Source organism: Linepithema humile, chromosome 3 (assembly GCF_040581485.1).
Source record: "Linepithema humile isolate Giens D197 chromosome 3, Lhum_UNIL_v1.0, whole genome shotgun sequence".
Classification (NCBI taxonomy): Eukaryota; Metazoa; Arthropoda; class Insecta; order Hymenoptera; family Formicidae; genus Linepithema; species Linepithema humile.
The window spans coordinates 17217964-17231233 of NC_090130.1; the positions used below are offsets into that span (position 1 = coordinate 17217964).

A 13270-nucleotide genomic window follows, 5' to 3' on the forward strand; every position below is an offset into this window, starting at 1 on the left:
AATCATCGACAGATGTCGGGAAACTAAAATCCGTTTAACCTCATACGAGCGTTCTAATAATTCCCATGCCTTATTATAATTTATTCCGTCTATTTCAAAAATTTTTATTTTGTTCGCTGCATCTCCTATTAACGCTGATTTTAAGTAATGCAGCTTATCGATATCTGATAAATCTTGACTGCCTATCATGCTGTGAAACGCGTTTCTGAAAGATAACCATCCTTCGAACTTTCCGTCGAAAGTAGGCAAGGGCGCTTGAGGTAACTTAATTCGTAGTCTTTTATTAGACGCGCTAGTCTGCGCGATCGCTACCTGATTCTCGTCATTAGAAGCATTTCCGGCACTCGATGTGCTTGCAGCGCTTGATGAATTCGCGTTATTTAACATGGCATCAATTTTACCCGCGAGCGAATAAAAACGTTCCTGAATATTCGAGAATTCGATTTGATGTTCATCATTAGAATCCAAAATCGCAAGTTCATCGTTAAATTCTTCAAATGCATGATATAGTTGAGTTAAACGAGTAATTCTTAATTTTAACGTAGAATCATCCAAAGTGCCTTTGTCGAGGGTATTATATAAGCCAGTGATCTGTGATTTTAGAGACGTTCTTTTTTGCAATATAAATTTCGTTCTATCCGACATTGTAAATTGTAATTAATTGACTTACTCAAATCGGCAATACTTATCTTCCGTTAACGGCTGAATTTAGTTTCGTCCAGATGAATCGGTCACCCTGGTGTATGTGAATGTTGTCACCGTCAATCTTTCCTTGATCGATTCACTGGTAATTAACGCTTGAGTGAGGCGTACCTCACAGGAGGCACCAATGTTTTGTAGCAGTAAGAATAATTCAAATAATTCTTCACTGTGGTTTCGTATAATAAAATATTTATTATTACTGATATATATGACTTTGTGTACTGATACGAGCTAGCTGAGAGCTTAGAACAGAATAAGAACTGGGACGTGTTCGTTCGACCTCGTATATATATGGCGTGATAGGATTTTTATGTCACGATTGGGGACAATATCCTCTTCTGATTGGCAGTTGTAAGTTGCTAGATCTACACCGCAACCAATAGAATCATAGACGGTGGAATAACATAAAAATATAAATAGTGCCGCTCAGACAAACAACTAGCTCGCGTTAAATCAGCGGATCTCTTTGATCCTCGTATTATCGTTTTTAATAAGTGAGTGGATGCGCGCAAGGGACGTATACGGCAGTGAATCCTTATGCTACACCACAAGTAGGTAGTTTCGTTTGCTCATTCTTTTTGCAAAGAAAAATTTTGCGATATAAGCATACTATCAGTCTGTCGTTTTGGTTATAATCATCGGTGAAAAGACGAAGAAATTGCTGAAGGCTGTAACCAAGAGACAAATAGTAAAGAAACACGCAGCAATATTGACCGCATGTTTGCGAAAAAAATCCTTGTAGCTGCTCGGTGTTCCATCGATACGTGATGGAATTTCATCGAAGACGCAGATGAAATCGTTGATCCGAGTGTGGCGGGATTCCGTAACTATCGAAATATGTGCCGGTACCATGCTCGTCGATGTAAAAGGCGACCCAGTGTCTTCCGGGGCGGTCATGTTCGTCTGTATTAGCGACAATGGCTGTCGACCTCGTCCACACCCTCGGTAGTCTGTCGGCAGGATAGACTCCCGCATATCTGACATTGAGACGATGCAACGCGTGTAAGATTTCCAACGAATTCATTTGTCGCGTAACAAGACGGTGCTCGCGTGCGAGGAATTATTTGTATAGTAGAGTCGCAGGGGTTTACCTCCTTACGCAAAGAGTAGACGTTCTCGAATGATTGTGTGTTAACGGGGATGGTTTGATGAGCGTAGCTATCGGTAGGATATTCTTCTTCTTTCTTTACGTACGGTGTATCTTTTGCAATGTAAGAAAGTGATTGATTCTTCTCTTCTTCTTCTTCTTCCGTAGCGTTACGCCACGCTTCGATATTGCGAATTATATCAAGATTTTTATTCTTTTTCATAAAAACAGCACTGTCGGTTTTTTCGCTTACGCTCCAATTCTCATGAGAAAGATCATCGCAGCTCGAAACGATGCTACACTCGCTGCTAGTGTTTTGAGTGACTATCCAGCGTTTCAATTTGCAAGCGTTGCGTAACGCGCAAAGAAATTTGTCTGTAGAGCAAAATCGAAAGCCGTGGTGAGAGCACCGATGTCCGCTCTCTTTGACTTCTGGTAAATTTTTAAATGCCGGAGAAATTCCTTCTAGATTATATACGTTTCTGGAAAGTAGACGCCTCAGATAGTGTGCCTTTTCCTGTCCCCTGCTATAGATGTAGCGCGCTCGACGTGTTATTTCACGTAGTTGTATTACGAAACATTTAAGATCAGTTTCACCATCGAACCACTCGATACCGTGATAATTTCGCGAAAGCCAGTTGTTTTCTCGTCTCGATTTATCGGGTAAATCGTCAAAGGGATAGGGAGGCGTCATAATCCAGTGTCCGATGATTGGTGAGTTAATCGCAACGACAGCTACTTCTTTCGGAATAAACTTCTCGGCGGCATCGCGGAAACCCTGTATATCAATGACTATATCCATAGTTATGTCCAAGTACTCACTCTTTATTTTTAAACGAAGCGACGACGTTCGTGTCTCGAACAGGACTGAATCTGTTTCCGCTGCTTCACACGCCATTTAAGAAAACAGACGTGAGGGAAAAATGTGTGTAGTAGTAGTGGTGGGAGGCGGGGGTTTGGTGTTATAAAAGTCTAACCGGCAAAATCGACGATAACTTGTCGAGAGGAGTCTATTTCTAGAATGTTATCGAACTCTGCGTAAACGATACAATTAACGGTCGCGGTAAGCGCCTTTTCAAATTTCACTTCTAATCGCAAACTACCATGTTTCACGAGATTCCAATGTCCGGCGCAATGAGCGGACAAGTCGGGGGTAAGATCGAAAGCGAAAAGAGTGTAGCCCTGGCCATAATCCTCTCTACTTATAGAATTTCCCTCGTTCAAGAAGTGAATGCCGGTTCCCGAGAAGAGCGTGTGGTAGGCTTCGACGTAAAGGCCTTCGTCTTTCGAGAAGTTCGGTTGTAACGGTCTACTGGGAATTTGCATACCATCGGCATACAGAGAAAAGAAATTTATACCGTAGTTTTTGAAATTAAACGGATTCAGTTTTCTATCACCATTAAACGCTCTGTTATCGACAAAACCGACTATTACACGTTTTGGCAGTTGTCCGAGTATTACATTATCTATCAATTCCCCTATGAGTCCAGCGTGAATCGTAAATGTTTTAACCTCGACTTTTGTGAGAGGATATTTGGCGGTGGTTTTACTCAACATTCTCGCATGCGAGAGTAACACACCAGGGCTTATCTTTGCTCTTCTAACGAGCAGACTAGCGTCTAGAAGGCGTATTTTTGACAGTGAATTAGATTCCATAAGGCAAAACGAATCTTTCGAGCGAACGAGCCTCATTCTAACTTCCACCCCGTTGATTAAGAATTTATCCTGATTGAAAACGTCGCAGTGAAGATGGCCTATGAGATCTAGCGCCTGTTCGTCTCGAATGTAACGCGAGCGTCTCACGAGAGCCTGATTTGGGGTTTGCGACTCTAGGAGGGCGTCCATTAAACCTGGGGTATCCATATCCCACAGACAGCAGGTCAGATGGGAGTTTTTTGCGGGTGAAGAATAATTTAATAACGCCTCGATGTAAGCCCGATACGCGTAAGCGTTGTTTGGGGGCGACACGAGTTTTTGATTGAAATATATGTCGATTTGGTTGAACATGGAATGCAGTAAATGATTTACAGGGCCTACTTTGAATTCGGGGGTGCCAACGGCGGTACCACCTCCTGCTAGGGGGGAAGATTCTACGCGTACGCGAAGGCTCAGCATGGTGTGCGTGAGATCTAGATAATCTTCTCCATGACCGGGTATGACGAATTCTATAGGCGCGTCGTCCGCGAGCGACGTTACGGGTTTGTAATAAATCCATTGCGAACTCTCGATGCTGGTTTGTGTGAGTGGTAAAGAAAAGAGATCGAGTTCACTTTTTAAACACTCGTTTGAATGTGTATGAAGAAAGGACATGCTCCGTAAATTCCTAATACACGCACTGATTAAGAGAATATGTCGGCTACACTACGTTTCTTGACTCGACGACGCCTCGTGGTGCCGGATGGCTTTTTGCTGTTGGTCTTTCTAGCCGCTGTGCGAATTTTCTTTTTTTTCGTTGTCTTTTTTTTCTTCGTGATTTTCCTTTGCACGCTGCTATTTTTCGACGATTTCTTTTTGCTCGTCTGACGATGAGGACGACGACACTTGGGAACCGCGATGCGTCTTTCGTGACTGAAGAAAGGAAACTGAAGCGCGGCTGTTTTCGCTGATACTTTATAACCTGTACCCTTCATCAAGCTAGTTATTTTTTCTTGGGCTTTTCTTTTGAGATTTCCACTCAATTCCTTGAAACGAGATTTGACCGCCTCCTTGAACGGTGTATTATTTTCAACATCCTCCATCACGCTAATGCCGGCGCGTAAAGCTTCTTTACCAACCGCTCGTACACCTTTACTCAGATAAGGAAGCGCTCTCGTGAATAATCCTCCGAGAAAACTACCGATTCCGTGTCCTCGTTGATAGGGTGCTCCGACGAAAACTCGTGTGATTCCTTCACTCCGACCTCCGTTTTGTATATCGTAATATTCATGGTCCTCCGGTCTAGTCATAGCGTGCGGCTTTTCTGACTGATTTTTTCTTACTGGAAACGTCTAAAGTGCAACGTCACCGTCAGCCTTCCCGATTGGAATGGTATTCTTTTTCCGAATTGATCTTTTATATCTATTTCAATCCTACGAAAATACGTTTGTCGTAATGGTATATAATGCGGGACGGAGAAATGTTTCACTTGATTCGCTCCGTACGCGTAATAATGACCGTAATGCTGCAGCTCGACCGGTACTATTCGAAGAAGTGGAGTTTGCACATCGCCGGTTATATAAGGTTCACAAATATCACAATAAACAAAGAGTTTATCGGGAATACCGCGCAGCAATCCGTGCGGTTCGAGAGTATAGAAATTTCCAGCGCGCCCTCTTTGTTCTCTTTTAAACCCGAGTTTGATAAAAGGTGCTGTAAAAATATCTTTGGAATTAGGATTAGTTGCAGTAAGTGTTGTATAGAATTCGATTTCACTAGTCGTTAGGGTTCCACCGCAACCGAGTATTCGTAGAAGATTATCGGAAACGTTCATATGATGAACCAGATTGCATTTATTTTCATTGCATGTAATCTCGAACAAGATTTTACCACCACTAGCGTCTTCTAGTGTCAAATTAATATGCGAATTCGCATTTTTGCACGCCGAATTAATAGCGGAGATAAGTTCCTCGATATTTTTGTAAATACCATTCGGTATTACTCCTTGCGTCGACGTTAACGTCGTCCCGTCTTTCCTCGTCTCGCGACCATTTTCAATATCGACGAATCTAATGACATTTTCACCGTGATTTATGTGTAAAAAAGTAGTGGGAAATTGGATCTCGTTAAGCGCGACTTCCCATTCGCCGTGTAAGTGTATAGGATGGGGTAATTCTGTAATGAAGGAAGTGGTTGCATTGTCCGGAAAATAGCGCATACTACTATTGCTGGGAAGAATCAAGAGAAATTGATCCGTCCTCATTTCGAACAAGCGGGGTTAAACTCGAAGCAGGGATCCAAGAATCAAACTTGCTGGGATAACCACGCCAACTAACCAGCACCTGTTTATTATTACCGCGACCCCGACTTCTTATCACACGATCGACGATAAACTCCTCCTCCTGCAAGTTTTTCTCAACCCGAGCCAATTCTTGTTCGTAAAAAATGCCGTCTATGACTTTTCCCGCTAAATCGCTCAGCTCGTACACACGTGGTTTTCGCCAATCGAGTATACGGTGAATTCGAAATATCTCCTCGCTCCACCGTACTTCGTATCCTTTCTCGAAGACGACTTTTGCTCTACTGATACGAACGAGATCACCGACGTGGTATTTAGCCTTTCGACGTTTCTCGTTCGCTTCGTCGTCGTTGCTCCTCCATTGGCGCGTTATATTTTCACGTGCGATACGTGCATTTTCTCTCGTAACGACATACGGTTGCATTCTGGTGCTCGAATGACGGGTGTGATTATAGGCGTTTACGATATTTTGCAAAACATCGATGTAGCGTCGCGTATTTTTATGCGTAAAATAACGCCACATTCGTTCTTTCAACGTTCTGTTGAAGCGCTCGACGATGGCGGCTTTGACATCCGGATTGCGGGCTACACGAAAACAAATGTCATTTTCTTCCAAAAGCTTTTGTAGCGGTCGCCCGACAAATTCTTTACCCTTGTCCGTTTGTAGGTATACGGGTACGCGTCCGTTACTTCTCGAGAGCACGCACTGGAAAGCTCCCATTACGGAATTACTCGTCTTGTCGCGCAATGGTTCTACCCAGACGTATTTACTAAGTACATCGATAATCACGAGTAAATACGCATATCCGTCGTTGTAACTTTTGAGATTTCGGAGTCCGATCAAATCAGCCTCCCACAGATCGTCGATATTCGTTACGTTGTAATGCATTCGTGGAAATTTCCGTCGCAATGGACGATGCAGTGTGTACGCATCTTGCGCTTCGAGCCATCGCGCGACATTGTTACGGGATAAATTCGCCGCGCGAAACAGATTATCAACAGCCGAATAACCGGCATAATGCGCGGGATCATAGTACAATTTTTCAAGACCCGTCATTCCAATTTATTCCAATCGAGCAGGCGTCTCGCTACCGGAGAATCCGTGTTTCTCTTAGGAGTGGAACTCGCCGTAGGACCGCTAAGTTTCGCGATATTTTGCGAAGAACCGACTGCTAATAATTTTTTATTTCTCACTAGTGTGGAGGGAATGTTCAAGTCGTGAAGTAACCGCGCGAACTGAACTCTTCCCACGGCTTTCACGGTTTTTCTATCGCGCATCGCCTCGTTTATCAGGTCTGAGATATTTGAATCTTTTACGACGTTACCGTCTATAGTCACGACTCCTTGCTCATCCCAGCTAATTCTACTCGACGATGTTTTATCGAGTAGGTGTTTCGTTAGTAAGCGAGCTTCGGCACGGTAAGATTTCGGTACGCTTTCCACTATTCTTCCGACGCTTTTCATCACCTCGAGACTTGTGTCGTGTTCTTTCGGGAAGCTTCTCGTACGACTAGAGTCCGGAACGAATGAGCCCGTGAGATCGTGCGCCGGTACTCCTTCACGTGTGTCCAACGCATTTTCGTCTTTTTCTTCCTCTTCTTCTTCCTCGGCGTTACGCGTGTCGTCCTCTTGATTTCGTCGTCCTCGTGCTACTCGTACAAAGTGAAGATATCGCCAAAGAACCTCTTTGTACATCTTCCATCTCTCGGCTTCATCCTTTGGATAGGGTGAATTAAGAATTTGACTCAACTCCGCATCGAGTCTGGATAAAGGGGTCCCGGGAGTTCGCACGGAATTATTATTATTAGCGCTTTCGTTGTTCCCCGATGTGTTTTCCACCAGAGGTACACCGTCGGTAGTCGGCTGCGGATGATGTAATTGACGCTGCATTCTCTCGAGATTTTCCGTAGAAATTAAAACCATTTTTTTCGCTCTTTCCATAACGCTCAATATTATTTTCTCTCTTGTGTTTTAATCCGTCGCCCTGTCTATAATTCGCGAAAATAAGGCCTCTAATAAAGGAACGATGATATAGGATAAGAATCCACCTCGTTGTACCAATAGCTTTCTTTTATTCTTCCAATTTCCACGCTTTGACGCGATACGACGCAGCGCCGTTTTGTATTTGCTCAGACGATTTTTTTCGCGTCGTTCGAGCGCAACGTTACCATTGAGTGTGTTGAAAACGCATTCGCAAATACAGCGAATAAATTTTTCATCCGCGGTTCGCAGGAAGGAGGTGCGTTGATTTTTGTTCAGATGACACAATGCCTCTAGAAGACAAACGTTTCTCTTTCCGATCGAACGTTTAGCGGTTTTCGTTGCACTGTCTGACGCTGCTACCGCTTCTTTCATCGTGTGAAAGTCTCTCGCAACTGACGTCACGCGAACGCAAGTACATACTTTTTATACGCTTGAGAATGATCTGCGCGGTACGTAGACGTAATGCAACGCATCGTCGGGAAAGATGTTTGTCCGAAATCGATATTTGTCCGGAGTCGATTGTTTCAGATCGAGTAATAAATATCCGTGAGGGCGTGAGGTTGCGTCAAAGTATGCTTCTTCTAGAAACTTTGGGTCATGGGGGTACACTTGTCGCGCGAGATGGCGAATTTGAGCGCGATCGCGCGGGTTCTTGAAGACGGTTATGTAGTTAGAATTAAGAGATATGTCGCGCTGTCCGCGTCCCTGGTGAAATAGATTTTGCGTGATGAGTATAACACTGAGATTCTTATGATGACTACCCTTTGTAAAAAGATCCACGATTACGTCGCACGAGGATGATTCTTTCATAAGATCGTCGATTATCACCAATTTTGGTGCGAGAGGATCGCAAGAATAATCGTCCGTTTGCGGTAGCCCTTCGCGAAACTCGATTATATTTCTCTTTATTTTACCCTCCCCTCTTCCATGTCCTCCCACTTTTTCTTTTGTTTTCGCAAACATGTATTGTAGTTGACGATATGCGTCTTGCCATTCGGCGTAATAAAATAAGACTCTTTCAAAAGAAACATCGGCCATTTCGGGTAAATATTTGAGAAAGGATTTTACAAAGACCGTTTTACCACAACCGGTGGGACCGCTGACAATAGCCGTCCAGGGATGTTTCCAGCGTACGTCCATCTTGTGAAATGAACACCGCTCGTGTCTTCACTAACATAAAAAAAGCCGTGTAACGGTACGATAAAGTAAGCTTACCATCGCGGAAGAGGGCACTCCGCGGCGGAGGTGCGCGCGCGCCAGCGTACTTCGCGGCGGTCTTTTACGAGCTGATTCAGACCGGAGAAGCTGGACAAACGTAAATGCTGAACAAGCGGAATTGCTCGCGTCAGCGCCTGCGCGCACGGGGGAGTGAGTTCATGAGCTTATGATACTCCCCCACGATGAAAAGCTGCTTTCCACGGAAAGAATTGGGCAAAAATAGTCGTTTTACGTGAATGTATGTGGGGAGAGAGAGAGAGAAAGGGGAAAATAAACTTGGAGAAAAATCATTGGAGAATTATTTTTTCAGAATATAAATACAAAGCAAAAACGATATAAAATATAAACAATTTTATTATTTCTTAAATCTTTACATGACTTTTTTCTATAATTTTATCATTTTCTTAGCCTATTCTTATTCTATTTTTACAACACAATTTTTATTTACTTTTTACAAAAAAATTTATAAACTTTACATATATGGGGAAAACATGCGTGTAATTATTTAAATAATAAAATAGAGCGAAGGAACAGCATCGTGAAATAACAATTAGCGTTCGGATAAATATCCATAAGGGACGGAACAACGACTGTCGAGAAATCTACGTTTTAGCAACACGGGCGTGCAAGCTTTCACTTCGTCGCGTGTTATTATTTCGTGAAAGGCTGTACGTCGAATTGCTCTGAAACATAGATTTATCGAACGCGATTCTACCGTTGCCGACTCCGTCCCTTCCTCCTCCTCCTCTTGACCTTCTCGCTCTTTACGTAATAATAATTCCCTAATATTATTAAAATTAACTAAGCGTGAGTTTTCGAAATTTAGAGTTATGCCCTTTACTTTGCAAACTTCTCGCGTTTGCCCTTCCGCTGTGCGAACCACGTATGCGTAAAATTTCGGACCACCCGATACAAACGCCTCGATATAGCTACCGCGACCATAGCTCTCGAGTTCGTCCGTCATATCGCCTAGGAAATTACCTTTACGCACTTCGTATTCATCGGAGACACCGCTGCTCACGTAAATACACGAGTCGGTATCGTAATATAAAACGCGACGATTCAATTTATCTAAATATTCGTATAATACAAGACGCGCCTGTGCCGTCGTGAAAGCCGCTATAACCACGTTAGTAAGAGGCGAGGGTACGTCCAGCTCTTCTCGCAGTCGCCACGAAACATACATCACTTCTTCGTTTACGGGTAATATTTCGATTATCTCATGCTGAGGATTCGTGAGTAAACTCGCTAAACGCTGTTGAGTTTTTACGATCTCGGTATTCGGCAGGTTGGATCGTTGACCAAATTTCCCCCAAAAAGAATTTAAACATAGCTTCGCGACCGAGCGCAAACCAGGATTCTTCGCGATGTTTTGCTTATCGAGAACGACACCCTCGGTTTTCTCGTAGTCGCGAAGATATTGTTCTTTAGACACGTCATCCTCACACTCGCTCGGCCATCCGCTGGCTTCTTGTTTCAATTTTAAAAATGTGTTTATATATTCCGTGAATAATCCACCCTGCTGTGTATCGGGGTCGTAGCGAGCTGTGGTGTATTGCCAAATCTCACAAACCCTCGTTACGAGATAACCTTTGTCGATGGCTTTGCGCAATTCAAGCGATACCCACGTACCCTCGAATTCTCGCTCGGACAGCTCGTGGGTACATTCTTCGTGTGAAAATGTTTCGCAACAACTGCGACACAACGCGAATAGTAGCTTTCCACGCACGCGATAGGGTAATACGGGGTGAAAGAGATCGCTCGGAGGGAGTACCCTGCAACGCACGAGACCTTCGACGGAATCAAAATTGTAACACGGTCCTATGCCAATTAGAGTCGAGCATTCCTCCGCGACGTACACCGTGGGATGTCCGATCGGGAAAACCCCGGTCTTCAGTACGTACGGGTACAGAGAACACACATCCACGTAACGTATCTTCTCCGTATCCGTAATCTCGTACCGCGTCACGATGTTCCCCGTACGTCCACCGTAGAACGCATCGCGCGGGTTGAGCGGCTCAATTTCTATCATTGGGTGATTTTGTAAAAATTCACGCATTTCCCTATTTTCCATCATTTCGCGATCAAAGACGCATTCCCACTTCTCTATCACCGAGTACCCCCGTCTTCGAAGACGATACGTTGTTGCGATGGTGCGCTCATAACGCAAATCAATCGTATCGCCGCGTTCGTTGTTTACCGTTAGTTCCCTATCGCGATTAATCTTAAAACACGACGGACATCCGTGCCAAAAACAACCGTGGAATTGCAACACGTGATAGTGTGTTATACCGTTTTCCACCGACTCGTAATAACCATCGACTAGCGTGCCGTCTTGCAGACGATATTCCCGAGTGCGTCCTGCGTGGGTGATGTTATGTCCGAGCTCGCGCTCCTTCCACACCAGCCACTGAAGCGCCTTCCGCGATTGGGTATTCGCGCGTCTGTACCTGCCCGGTGGAATTATTCCAATTTCTCTTTCACGTAAAAAGTTTTTTCTAAAAACCCTCATACACGTGGAAGCGATTGTTGTGCATTCCTCGAACGGACACACGCGACCGCACTTCAAGAAAATCTTTCTAAAAGACATACACGCGCGTCTCAGAATATTCACGTCGTTGCGACAGTAACGCAATATCTCGCATTCGAAATCAAACACATAATTCGTACGAATCATTTCCGCGTGCCACGCTAAAAACTTTTCTCGCTCGTTCGTATTCATACTATCGGGTGAATAATATCGAATATCCGGCAGCGGACCGACATATGACTGATTATCGTTGGTATTAAATAAATGCGGAAAAATGCCTTTGTCCGAAGTATTCGTCAGGCCAAAAGCCTTCGGTAACTCCGATAAACGCATTGGCATATAATTAATACTATTGATAAATTTCGTATGTCCCACTGTTAGTACTACAATTTTCGTCCCGTTTAAGATTACCCGCGGTTCTAAGGCGGTTCCGCTCTCAACAATATAGCGTAGGATAAATTGCGCATCGAATGCTTTCGCGTTATGAGCTATACAAATTATGTGTTTAAAATATTTAGTCGGACGTGTCGCGAAATCTACAAACTCCTTTACAGGATCACGACGAAATATGTATTCACGAATACCGCACCACCGACAACGCACCGAAGTATCCTCAATCTCGGCACACGTTTCGCAAATCTGCTGCGCGACGCAAAGTGTAGGTACGTGAATATTTACACTCGCGGTACCTTGAAGCGTGTCATCCTGTCGCGTCTCGAAATCGTAAAACACGAATGCGACGCGACTTTCTGTTTTAAGTACGCACTCACCCGCGTTTTGTTGTTGCTCTCCTCCCTCTCCCAAAATGTGCTCCGTGTCGTTAGTACGGAAATTAGCTTTGTGAGGGAGAGGAAGCATGTGACAAAGATGATTCAACGGCTGGGCAGAACGACACGTTGAACAGTAAGTCACGCCGCATTCGTGTTGTCTATTACGCTCGATTAAACGACCGCATTCTTCGCAAAAACATACGGTGTTGCAAACGCTACGAGACGATTGCCCATCGTATGATTTTTGCGCACGATGATGCTCAAGACACGTGTGATTGAAAAATTCGCGATTACAATTTTCGCAATGAATACGCTCCGCGTCGAATCGCTCGCACGAAGGTACCGCGTAACACCGAGGGCATTTATTTGAGCATCGGTGTCCCCTTACATCGCTGCGGCAACCGACGTTACAACGGTACACAATAACCTCGGCTACCCGCGGCGGCTCTTAAATTTAAAATAACGCTGTAATGTCGTAATTCAGCGTGATGTAATATGTTTAAACACGCGACCGGTTCGCGATGTAGTGAGGCTAGTATCGCATTTCCATCAAATAAGACTTTACCCCCGTGACCAAAAGTTTCCGCGCTATAAACCATTATCGCGATGTTTTCCGCGGCTAAATATTGCTGAAAATGCTCGATTTCGCGAATACCGCAACCCTCTTCTGGAATTGTAATACCGACTTTCCTCGTTAAATCACGTGCCAACCCACGTTGTAACGAGGAATGACGGTATCTCACGGCGTTCCATCTTTCTTGTAGGCTACCCGTACGTAAATTACCACGTTCATTGTAAATTTGCGCTGTTACGAGTGCGCGAGGAAAACATAAGTTATCCGAGTTGGATATCGTTAAAATCGAGCGTTTACCAGCGATATCAAGCGCATTACCCGCACGACCCGTAGGAGGAGTGACACGGTAAACGTGGATATTGAATTCTTGCGCTACGTTCAAGCCCCCGGAGCTTTGAGCTAACGAACTCACGAGGTTCCAGATATTCTCGTGAGTCAAATCACGAGATGGTCGGAACGAAATACCCGCGGG

At 44.3% G+C, this 13270-nt stretch overlaps 3 protein-coding genes across 3 annotated transcripts; all 3 read right to left on the bottom strand.

The window, feature by feature from the left end:
* Positions 1–2761: 2761 nt before the first annotated feature.
* Positions 2762–4099, bottom strand: LOC136999006 (uncharacterized protein F54H12.2-like). Its single transcript, XM_067352401.1, has one exon. It carries the CDS (start codon positions 4097–4099, stop codon positions 2762–2764), a length of 1338 nt encoding a protein of 445 aa, XP_067208502.1.
* Positions 4100–5646: 1547 nt separating this feature from the next.
* LOC136999007 (uncharacterized) lies at positions 5647–6780 on the bottom strand. Its single transcript, XM_067352402.1, has one exon. It carries the CDS (start codon positions 6778–6780, stop codon positions 5647–5649), a length of 1134 nt encoding a protein of 377 aa, XP_067208503.1.
* Positions 6781–9422: 2642 nt separating this feature from the next.
* Positions 9423–11664, bottom strand: LOC136998606 (uncharacterized). The gene has a single exon (XM_067351568.1). The coding sequence runs from the start codon at positions 11644–11646 to the stop codon at positions 9475–9477; it is 2172 nt and encodes a 723-aa protein (XP_067207669.1). The 5' UTR covers positions 11647–11664; the 3' UTR covers positions 9423–9474.
* Between the last annotated feature and the right edge of the window lie 1606 nt (positions 11665–13270).